This window comes from Crinia signifera, chromosome 4, assembly GCF_055691185.1.
Source record: "Crinia signifera chromosome 4, ASM5569118v1, whole genome shotgun sequence".
Lineage (NCBI taxonomy): Eukaryota > Metazoa > Chordata > Amphibia > Anura > Myobatrachidae > Crinia > Crinia signifera.
In genome coordinates, this window is record NC_139220.1 from 37,703,445 (window position 1) to 37,715,566 (window position 12,122).

General features: G+C 47.2%; 1 protein-coding gene across 3 annotated transcripts in view; it reads left to right on the forward strand.

The window, feature by feature from the left end:
• The window catches only part of HMGXB3 (HMG-box containing 3), an 80,439-nt gene that overhangs the window by 43,944 nt on the left and 24,373 nt on the right, over positions 1–12,122 (forward strand). For all 3 annotated transcript variants that reach the window (XM_083181585.1, XM_083181586.1, XM_083181584.1), the window contains 3 exons: positions 3,647–3,816; positions 6,938–7,035; positions 10,485–10,586. In XM_083181585.1, coding sequence (XP_083037711.1) covers positions 3,647–3,816; positions 6,938–7,035; positions 10,485–10,586 — 370 coding nt within the window. The remainder of the gene's footprint in view (positions 1–3,646; positions 3,817–6,937; positions 7,036–10,484; positions 10,587–12,122) is intronic.

The following is a 12,122-nucleotide window of genomic DNA, read 5'->3' on the forward strand; positions in this document are numbered from 1 at the left end:
ATGAAGGCAATCACACATTAAGAGGAAAGTCCAGGAACAGAGCGTTATAGACACAGACACCCACTTTGAGTGACAGATGTAGCCAAATATATAGGAGATATATATATATACATACATACACACACATGCACGGTACTCTGTGCGCATGCGCGAGCTGTACATACGAAGTCTGCCTTCGCTGGCTTCTTGCAGGGCGATTGATACCCTGCAGCCGTAACCATACATTTTGTGGGATATCCCCAGAAACCGCAGGCGTTCCCCAGCCACTGAAGGGAGGGCCGAGACTCAAGGGTGCCTTGGACTTAAAAAGTTCTACAGATGCTGGTATATTGCTGTTTTGGCTGAGGCAGTAGACAGTGTCAGTGCATCTGTTATTTGGACAGTAAAACCTTCATACCATACCCGGTGTTCACCAGGGGTCACCCACCTGGATACAAGGGACGTGCGGTGAGGTAAATGGCTGAGGAGTCTCTGGCAAGTATCAGAGCCAGATTTGCACCCAATTTATAAAACATGGGGTACATGCTGGTATTATACAAAAGTGCAGAAGTATATACTGCTGGAGATTCGCTGAGGTTTAATAAGAGATGTGCAGAACAGGCAGCCAGGTGAGGCACTGACTCACCTGCCATAGACTTTTTACTCCAGAGTTTTGACTATAAAAATTATTAGAATAAGAAAAATAAGATTTTTTATATATATATTCTTTGTGTTTTTGACATACTTTATAAACATAAAACTCCAGCATATACGTTAGTATGACAGGAAAGGCTGTGCCTCACCTGCCTCACCCCACCACACACCACTGCTGGATACTATCCTGGCCCTTCACTGCTTGGCTTCCAAGTTCTGAAGGTATTGGGCAGCCCAGTGAGGTATGATGTTTATATATGGATTGTGCTCCAAAACAGAATGCACGTTACACTGCCGATGGGGCCATGTACCCCTGACATGAATTTAGACTGTATAGTCACTTCTAGGCAAATATGGCGGCTATCAGCGGGTGATAATACGCATATTGGGCACTTATAAGTTATATGATACGCTGTTTAGGGGTCTATGCGTAATGGAGAGCCCTATATTATGAAGTAGTATACCATCGATTTAACAATTTACCAATTAATTATCTTAGTCTAAATACTCCCAAATAAATGGTCCCTGAGACCTGATTTTACATTGATTTCAATGTAAAAAGCCCCAAAACACCCCATTTTAATAGAAAACCCCCCTCATGTTTTAAATTCCCCCCCCCCCAATGTTAACGCCACCCCACTATTGACGCCAACCCGAAGCGTGGCTAGCGCAGCGGTACGCGTCCTCTGACCTTTTCATACCCCCACTATCCATGTCGGTGTGGAGTTGATTTTACAAAGTGTGGCGACCGCAGCGAGCCACCGAGCCCAAAGCCTGGCGAGGGGACGCGCATAACTTCACAGGTATACGCGTCCGCTCGCCACGCTTCGGGCTCGGTGGCTCGCTGCGCTCGCCACACTTCATAATATCAACTCCACGCCGATGTGGATAGTGGGGGTATGAAAAGGTAGGAGGACGCGTACCGCCGCCCCTCGCGGGCTCGCTGCGCTCGCCACGCTTCGGGTTGACGTCAATAGTGGGGTGGCGTTAACAATGGGGGGGTATTAACCATACTTTATAACCATACTCAATGAGAAATGGGCCATATTGGCCCATTTCCCATTGTCCCCTATGTAAAATCGCGTTGATCGCATCGCGGCCCATTATAATGGGCAGCGACTGACGCGATCAACCCGATTTTGACTTGGAAAAATAATCTGAATCTGTCCCAGTATCTATACATAAACATACTCCACCCCATTATTTGAAAAATGTGTCAATATAAAAAAAAATTCTCATAATTAAAAAGAATATATAATAAACCTTTATAATAAAACACTTATAGTTTTCTGCACCTGTTTGCTTTTTAAATCTTCTCCAGTCCTGACTGAGGGCCGGGGAAAGAACAGGAGGGGAGAGGAGAAGGGGGGCGGAGATAGAGGTGGGCGGAGTGTTGAGGAATGCACTATCCTCATAGACAGATTAGAGGGAAGGAAGGGGAGGTGGCACTGCTGCATGTTCTTCATTAGATTGACAGGCGCAGCAGATAGACTGGTGCAGGGAAGAATGGGTAGGGGGCAGAGCCAGACGTCCAGAGTGAGAATCTTGCTGCCTATCATAATCTCTGACAGGCTGCGGCAGCCAGGAGCCACCAAAATAAATTATAAAATGAAGCACACCACGTGGGGTGTACAGAGGTGCAGGGGAAACGGGCACTGCTTTTTGTTTTGTGGTGCCGCTGCCTGTTATAATGACAGCTGACAGGCACATAAGGGTCCTTCCACTGAGGAAGAGAGGGCTTGAGTCGGTGCACACCCGGTCAGTGTAACATGGACCAGCTCTTCATGCTGCCTGCTCGCTCTCATAACATATTACAGGTACTGCGGCGCAGGGAGTGCACCTTTTCACTTTTCAGCACGGCGCCTCCCTGCTTTGCAGGACACACTGAGCAGGTATGGCCGGCCGGCCCTGCATTTAAGCACATATACGCCCATGAAAACCCCCCTACACTAGCATATACATACCTCCCAACAGTCCCTACACTAGCGTATACATACCTCCCAACTGTCCCTACTCTAGCATATACGTACCTCCCAACTGCCCCTACTCTAGCGTAAATGTACCTCCCAACTGTCCCTACACTAGTGTATACATGGATTCAGTACTGAATCCCGGCGGTCGGGATGCCGGCGTTCAGAATCCCGACGCCGGAATCCCGACAGCCACGCAGCGGGCCCGGTGCTTTGCTACGCTCGGCACACTAATTTATTCTCCCTCCAGGGGTGTCGTGGACACCCACGGAGGGAGAATGTGTCGGGATTTCGGCGGTCGGGATCCCGACCGCCGGGATTTTAACTGCATCCCGTATACATACCTCCCAACTGTCCCTACACTAGCGTATCCATACCTCCCAACTGTCCCTACACTAGCATATACTTAGCTCCAAACTATCCCTATACTAGCATATACATACCTCCTAACTGTACCTACTCTAGCACATGCGTACCAACAGGTCTCAGCTATTAGGAAGGACCAGCAGGATTGGTGGAACAGCAGGACTGAGCCGTTAGGAATGACCAGTAGGATTGGTAGAACAGTAGGGCTGAGCCGTTGGGAATGACCAGTAGGATTGTTAGAACAGCAGTGCTCAGCTGTTAGGAATGACCTGTAGGATTGGTAGAACAGCAGGGCTGAGCCATTAGGAAGGATCAGCAGGATTGGTAGAACAGCAGTGCTCAGCCGTTAGGAATGACCAGTAGGATTGGTAGAGCAGCAGCGCTCAGCCATTAGCAATGACCAATAGGATTGGTAGAGCAGCAGCGCTCAGCTATTAGTAATGACCAGTTGGATTGGTAGAGCAGCAGCGCTCAGCCATTAGCAATGACCAGTAGGATTGGTAGAATTCAGCATATCCATGTTTATCATAGATTTGTTTCAGATTTGGGGGTTGGGTTCTTTAAGCAATGTATGAGCTCTGTTAAACATAAACTTGTAAATTAATAAAGAAACTTCCTTTATGTATAATTGTCATGTTATGAACTATTCTCATTTTTTTCTATATTATTGATAATAGGATGAACCCGACATCCTCATCATCAACTCACAAAGCGCCGGAAACAAAGTTCGTGAGCAAACCTCTCGCTGCTGCTAGGCCGATAAGAGCTATACTTCCTGCTCCTTCTATTTCAGCTCGCGGAATCAGCGTGGAGGGCACCGAAAACACATTAACCATCCTAAAACCTGGTAATCAATAGGGAAGGAACTTATGATATACACTGCTAGACAGCCTTCATGTCCCACCCATACCCCTTGCTTTCTATGGTCCCCAGCCCCTCTACATCCTACAGATGTGTCATTTGTTCTAAATTCCCCACGGCTCCCTGGCCGTGCGGGATTTCACTGTCCGGCAGGAGCCGGAGTGTGTGAAACCGGCCTAAAAGGTTTTACTCCAACTTATTCCTGGTGGAAAAACCGGACGGCTCGTATCGACCCATCCTCAACTTACATACAGATGGGTCTTGTCCCATCCTTGCTGGCGGGTCGCCAGAACGTCCGCGCTGGCGACCCGCCAGCAGCCACGCCAGCGAGGAGACTGAGACGCGCGTGCGTCTCACGCGCACGCGCGCCTCAGTCTCCGACGCTAGCGCGACGGAAACCCTGTCCGTCTCCGCCTCAGGGAGACGGACAGGGTTAGGGGGGGTTAGGGGGGGGTGCGGGCAGGCGGCGGGGGACCCCGGGTTACCGCCGGCAAGCCGGCGGGGGACCCCGGGGGAACGGATGGAAGCGCCGTCGGAAGGGGACGCGCGCGCCTCTCGTGCGCGCGCGTCCCCTTCTCACCATCGCCATGGCGCTGGCGGCGGATGGCGGCTGGCGACGCCAGCGCCATCCCCTGCCAAGATGGGACAAGACCCATCTGTAGTTACATATTAGATAAGGCTGAATAAAGACCTGCGTCCATCTAGTTCACACAAAGGGATTCGTTATTTGCACAGGACCCTCATTAATTGGGAGGATGAAAGGTGGACCCCCTAGTGAACAGTGAGAACCAGGTATATTCCTATTTAAGTTCTGCAGATGGTGTGCTACCACTTGACATAATAAATTGGTACATAAAGAGAGAAAAGAAAAGTATGTCCTCAATTGGACTCACACGAGTAAAAGTTAACTTTTATTAACGTAATTTAAGATACCGAAATATAAAAGCACACAAACAAGACAACATGAATATGATGTGTTTTAAATCACATCCCTACTGGGGAAAAGATTTGAGCCACTTAATAGACTCTGTGACATATTTTTTAAAGCAATTTAAACTAATTTAAAGGGGCAGAACGTATATTTTATCACTGCATTGAATAACTGAACTGGGTCGACACAGGTGTTGACTTTTCTAAAAGGTAATAATTACCCTATAAAAACACTGTCCCTTCTGCGAAAATAAGCAGAAAGTCATGCAGTGACACACTGCAGTAATCGAATTACAACTATTGTGACAGAGGTAGACCATCATACAACTACATGCAAACACGCTGGTCCAATAAGCCCTAATACCTTATAGGGAGACAACCACCGATTTATACGGTGGGTGGTATACCACACCTTACAGGTGCCAAACCCCAACAATCAGATGCCTTTTACTCAGTACTGCTCCCACCCAGTGTAGCCAATACCATATTAAAACGTATCTGCAGTGTCGATGCAGGTACCCTGCAAATCTGTCCCGTCAGTGTTGTATGATACAGTGTATCCCCTGATATATCCAGACATATAAAAGAGAAGCTCTGTTCACTGTTGCAAAACCATTTTTGTCACATCCCTATTGGGGAAATGATTTAAGTAACTTAACAGACTCCGTGACACTTTGAAAGCTACTCAAACTAATTTAAAGGTGCAGAGCGTATATTTTATCACTGCATGAAATAACTGACCTGGGTCGACAGCAGTGCTGAGCCCACACTCCTTTCAGGGCCGTTGGTCAAAGGTGGAGGCAAAACTCCCCATATATATCCTAGAGATATGAGCCATTTATCGAGCCCTCACTGAAGCACAACACCTGGTCCAAGCCAGTAAAGGTCCAATCAGACAATGCCACGGCCGTGGCGTACATAAATCACCAGGGCGGAACAAGGCGTGCAGCAGCAATACGAGAAGTGCTCCCTCTACTACAGTGGGCAGAAAATCACCTTCTTGTACTCTCAGCGGTCCACATTCTCGGGGTGGAAAACTGGGAGGCGGACTTCTTAAGTCGACAGCACATACAATCAGGCAAGTGGAGTCTTCACGAGGAAGTATTCGACCAGATTGTGGAAGCTGGGGTCTACCTCAGATAGACCTAATGGCGTCCAAATACCAACCACAAGTTACCTCGCTACGGAGCTCGCTCAAGGGATCCAGAAGCAGTTCTGACAGACGCTCTGTCCGCTCCTTGGCCATTCTCCCTAATCTACGTATTCCCTCCAGTTGCCCTCCTTCCACGTCTGCTTCGGAGAATCAAACAAGAACCAGCGACGTTCATACTCCTGGCACCATACTGGCCGAGGAGAGGCTGGTTCACGGATCTTCTAGAATTGTCTCTGGACCCTCCATGGCATCTCCCACTGTGGCAGGACCTGCTGTCCCAAGGTCCATATTTACATCCAGACCTACAAACATTGGCTTTGACTGCGTGGCTATTGAAACGCATATTTTTCGATGTCATATGGATTTGTATTTTATTGGAGTATTTTTTTTACAACTTGTACTAAGATACGCCTAGTATACATATGTTAAAAGTTTGCTTTTGTGAAATACACCTGCAAATTTAGGTGTTTTTTGGGGGGAATTTTTTTACAATTTGTACTAGAATACGCCTAGTATACGTTCGTATTTTAAAATACGACTTGATAGTAAATTTCAAAATTACATTGGAGTAATGTAAAATTTAAGGCGTATTCTTTCGGTGGCGTACTAATTCGAATTTTTGTAAAAATACGAATACAACAGGTTGTTACAGTCGTAAAATACAAAATACTTACATTATTTCACATTAGTAAATTCCAAAAATACGAATGCGTGCCCGAATACAAATACGCCAATTCCTACTGTATTTTGCTAAGTTTCCCCCCAAATGTCTTATAGTATATGTTATAAAGACGCTAAGGGGTAAATGAAAAGTGCGGGTTTATAGAAGTGGAGATTAACCAATAAGGTTCTTGCTATTATCCTCTAGAAGATAGATAGATAGATAGATAGATAGATAGATAGATAGATAGATAAATGGCATAAAATAAAAATAAGTCACATGTCTTGTATTGCAATCCAGGCCTGTATTGGACAAGCTGACTGTTCTGCAGCCTAAACTTTGTTGCTCTTCTGTCTTATGCAGAGATCCATAACCTGATCACATCTGGCTGCCTGAAGGCCAGTACATTGAAGCAACTCGGGCAAACCGTTTTTCCACAGTCGGTGACACAAGAGATCACGGTAAAATATTTTATTTCCCCACCGAGAACGTGTATATATATTTTCGTTTCCATTGTTGCCAAATGAAAGAAATCATCTCTTGGTGTATTTTGAATGCCAAGTAGAGACAATACATAAATGAGAACCTTTCCGGTAATTAATGGGCTTCTGGTATTGATTGTGGAACTTTTGTAACTGAAATTTATTTTACGTTTATGAACAAAAACAATGGTTCTAGTGATTCACGATTCCTGAGTAACATGAAACGGCAATGAGGGCTCTCCGTTCCACGGACAGAGTACAGGCATTGTATCCCAAGGGTCCATGATCTTTTGGATAATTCGGTACTTGTTTCCTAGCACGGCCACACCGATTTCAATCGGGGTGATCGTGTCGGAAAAATCGCGTCGGTAGCATCGCATGCGACCAAATCGTGAATGTGAATAGGGCCCCTGGGACCCTATTTTACATTGGATTCAATGTAAAGTATTCCCCAGACCCCCAATTTTACCCCCTCAACGCCACCCCACGATTGACGCCAACCCTCGCTGCGCTCGCCACGCTTCGGGTTGGCGTCAATCGTGGGGTGACGCTCACAATGGGGGGGGGCATATACAATGTGAAATGGGTCATATTGGCCCATTTCACATTGTTTCCTATGTAAAATGGACCTAATCAAGTCCATCTCATCTTGTGCCATTATAATGGCACAAGACCGACCCGATGCTCCCGATTTCAATGTTAAAAATATTTAAACATTGAAGCCTATGGCAAAATGGACCTGATTTCAAAGGAAATCGGGTCCATTGCGTCCATCGTGTACCTTAACTTTAAGGTACACGATGCCCGCGATTGTGGCCGTGCTAGGAAACAAGTACCTATTATATTACTCTTTTCTAATGATATACAGCTTTTGAGCCGACATGTGCCGACATCCAATAGGGCGTGGTGGGAGAATATAATAGTGTGCCCAGCATAGCGAGGCCCATGTGATGGTATGCGGTGCAACATTACTGTGTTGACATTTGGGACAAAAAAACATGAAAAACCCCATGCCCCATACTTATTGGCCTTGCCTATGTTGACCCAATGCTTGTGTGAACCTAATGACCCTGTTGACCTTGTGAGGTGTCGACCTTGACCCTTGTCGGACTACAGGAGTCGACCCAATGCATTTCGACCTTCCTCTTGTCAGCCCTATGATCCATACACATTTTAATGTGATATTTGGAGCATATTAAGCAATGTAAAATCAGTCATTGGGATTTACCGCATGTCCAATGTAATTCCTTTCACCTTCACTTCTGGTATCTTACATTTTCTCTTTACACTCTATTTATTATATATGATATAATGTATAATAGATTTCTAGTATTTGAAGTGACTGAGTTATATTTTGACCGTTTAAAAAAGAAACACTGCAGGCTGAGCACTTTTATTTTTTTTCACTGCATTTCTTTAGTCAACTTTTTAGTTTATACATTATTATATTGGTACATTTTTCTTTCTTATCGTCAAGTGAGCTCTGCTCTCCCCCTACTAGTCTATTCATATCCTTTTCGTTCCCACATTTCATATCCTAAATCAGTGGTTCCCAACCCGTGTCCTCAAGTACCCCCAACAGTACACGTTTTCCAGGTCACCCAGCAGGTGCACAGATTATTCAGGCACATTTTAAAAGATCCACAGGTGGAGCTAATTATTGTGGAGACCTGCAAAACATGCACTGTTGGGGGTACTTAAGGACCAGGGTTGGGAACCACTGTCCTAAATCCTATTGTTTTTTCTTATCTATATTACCTCCCCTTGAATTTACTTACCTTCCATTTTATATTTCCACCCTCAGTTTCCCAGTGTCTCTTACTCTATTTTCCATTTAGTAGTGGACTTACTTCATTCTTCTAATAACCGAATTTCGGTCTTATTATAAATTAATTATTATAATGGCTGAGCACTTTTATACTAGTCACAGATATCCCTGTAAAAAAAACAACAAACAAAGGACCTTATTCTGGTCCACACGCAATGCTGTGAAATTCGTGAGGATGAAACGCAGTTAGTACAGCCGCTGCCCTCCACCTCGCTCAGCGAATTTCCCTGCACGCCCGTGAATGGATGTTTTACATAAACATCCATTTGCTGCCCTCGTGTGGGGGCCAAATCATTTGATGGTCGATGACCATGGAATGATTTGGAAGGTGCACGCAAAATGAAGACACTCTCTGGTATCAGCTTTACGTGCTTACTGTACGGGAAGGGGGCAGGCAGCTGACAACCGCCGATGTCAGCTGCCTGCCCCCGGAACCTGCATCACTGCCTAATTTCCATGGGAACACCCATGAAACGCTGGGCATTCCCATGCGAACGGGACTGCAAACTAGCAGTTCACCGCGCACCCAGCGTATGCACATTTGCAGAAATGCGCATGCGCAGAAGGAAAACATTGCAATGCCTTAGACTTGATCAGTAATAGCAAATCCATTGGCAGGCCGCTCAGGCACTTGAAGGCGGCACTTGGGACGGAGCAGGTCACAGAGTGTACCCCCCTTCCCACCCTGCTGGACCAAGGTGAGGTGAGCTGCAGCAGAACCCGCACCCGCACCACTACCCCACCCCTACCGTACAGCAGGTGAGCAGTGGTGCTAACCAGAAATCCCCAGCGGCTTTGTGCAGCGCTTCCTGAGCCGCCCAGGAGAATCTCCCCCCCTGGAGTGACCCGGCAGCGGCGGTGGACGCATCACCACCCCCCCCCCCCGCCTGGGTGGGGGGCGGGTTAGCGTCGGAACGCTCCCCCCCCGCCTGGGGCGTTGTGGTAGCTAGCACTGGCCCGGCGCTCAGGACTTACTCGGCGGCTGCGATGGAAGCAGTCTGATCGGGCCGGACCTGATGTCACACGTCTGCCCCCCTTCCCTCTCAAATGCCTGGGCAAATCTACATTTTCCCTGAGACTCTCCAAAAAAGGACGGTTGCTATCCACAAATGCCAGTATGTGGGTGGTAAGCGGGACGGCTTATGAATGATTTTGAATATATTCATATGGCTTCGAATAGATTTGCCGCCGTACACATCTATTCACACAGCGAACACATTAATTGGAAAGGTGGGATTTCACTCTGGCGGGACGGCATACACCAGAACGCTGGATCCTGCGAATTTGCGGCCATTACGCCCATAATGCCTGATTAAGTTCTGGGAAGGGGAACTTGTCCAGATGTCCTCCTGGTAAGACCAGCACGGTGTCCCCGATAGGCTGAGGAGGTATTTGTACTTACATCTCCTTGACATGTTTATGTACAGAAATCCAAAGTGACTTCAAATATGTATAATAAGGAACAGTACTGGGTGCATCAGTCCTTATAACACTGCCTTGTTCCTAATGAACACTAATGGAATCATATGTGATGTAAAACCTCTATGATTATAAGCGATGATTATATTATACAATAATACAATATAACACATCCCTTTAGTTACAGGTAAGAACTGACCTCAAACCTCCGGTGTCACAGCCTCAGCTGAAAGTAACGACTGAATCCATCCCATCGTATAAATACAGTGGCCCTGTGGCCCTGGTAAGTCTATATCATCACATATAAACTAGTGACATACTAATGGCATATCAATAATGAATGCAGTGTGTGCTTCGCACACGGGCCCCAGGGTCCAGAGGAGACCATCCCCTGCACCCTTCTCTTTAATACTTACCCCTCCAGATTCCTGCAAAGCACTGCAGCAGGAATTACTGGGAAAAAGTTGCTGCTGTCCTTTCCATAGCATTTCACACATGCACTAGACCACAGGTTCTCAAGCTCGGTCCTCAGGACTCCACACAGTTCATGTTTTGCAGGTCTCCTCACAGAATCACAAATGGATCACTAGACTCTGGCACGGCACTAGGGTCTCTTAGTGATGCTAGTACTAAGCGTGTGTATGTTTCTGGCTAGAGAGCAAGGGGGCCCAAACCGAGGCTGCTCACAGGCCCCCTGCTCCATTATATGCTCCTGGTTGTTCCTCTTCTGAACAGAACATGGACGGTCAATGTCAGTGTTAACAGTTTTTGGCGTCGGGGGGCGTGGCTTGACTGAGAGCGGGAGCAGACGTGCTTCGTGGGAGCTCCGTTGAAATCCTGTTTACCTCTCCTGTTTCTGGTGCGGTGGGCTTCCCTATTACCTCCACTTACCCTCCGAAGATCGCCTGGCCTCTTCTACTCCCTCCGTGGACTTCCAGGGTGGTCTGAGAGTCCGGCTTCTGTCGCCTGGGCCTTCCTGCGCCTGTGTAGCCGGGCGCCATATTGGATTTCTGTGTCTTCAGCAGCCCTGTGCGCAATCCTGTTGGTGGGAACCGTCCCTTCGCTGGATGCTGTGTGTGGTGACCGCGGCATCACACTACAGCCGAGGCTAGCTGTCTCCGTTCTGGGACCCTCCAGCTGCATCCACCCTGAGGTACAGTGAGCCTTCTGCGCTTTGAGTGGGGATTCTGGTGGCGCGCACGCCGCTGACATTTTGTGGCCCTGAGACCTGAGGGTTACGAGTGGAACTATTCTCCTACCTACTAAACTAGAAATATGGAGAGTTGCCTTCAGCAAATCCTTTGCTCTATTGAAGCATCCGCACGCAGGCTCCTACAGCTATTTGATACCAACCCTGTGGCCGATGCGCCTCCATGCTGTATTAGTAACCATTGCTATGATGGCATTGGCCAGGAACTTGATGCATCGCCGTTGGCTATCACCCCTGTTCATATAGAAGCCTCTCCTACTGAAATGTTGCTGCATATACATGTTCCCGCTGAATATCCCGTTCCAATACCTGGTGAAGCGTGGAAGTGCGTGCTGCCCACCTCCTTTACTCCTGAACAGCGTATTGTTGGAGATGGAGGGTCTCTGAGCCGCCATTTAACTCCGGTGTGTCCCACGGTGTTTGTGCATACTATCCCTACTAAGATGGATGCCACTGTTACAGATGTCACTGTCTCCCACATCACTGCGGATATGCGTATTGAGGAGATACAGATGAATACTATTGCTAATGGGAAAGGACACGGCGATTCATCCCTGTGTTTTCATTACACCCCCATGCTGTCTGCATCCCTCTCGCAATTTACAGTAT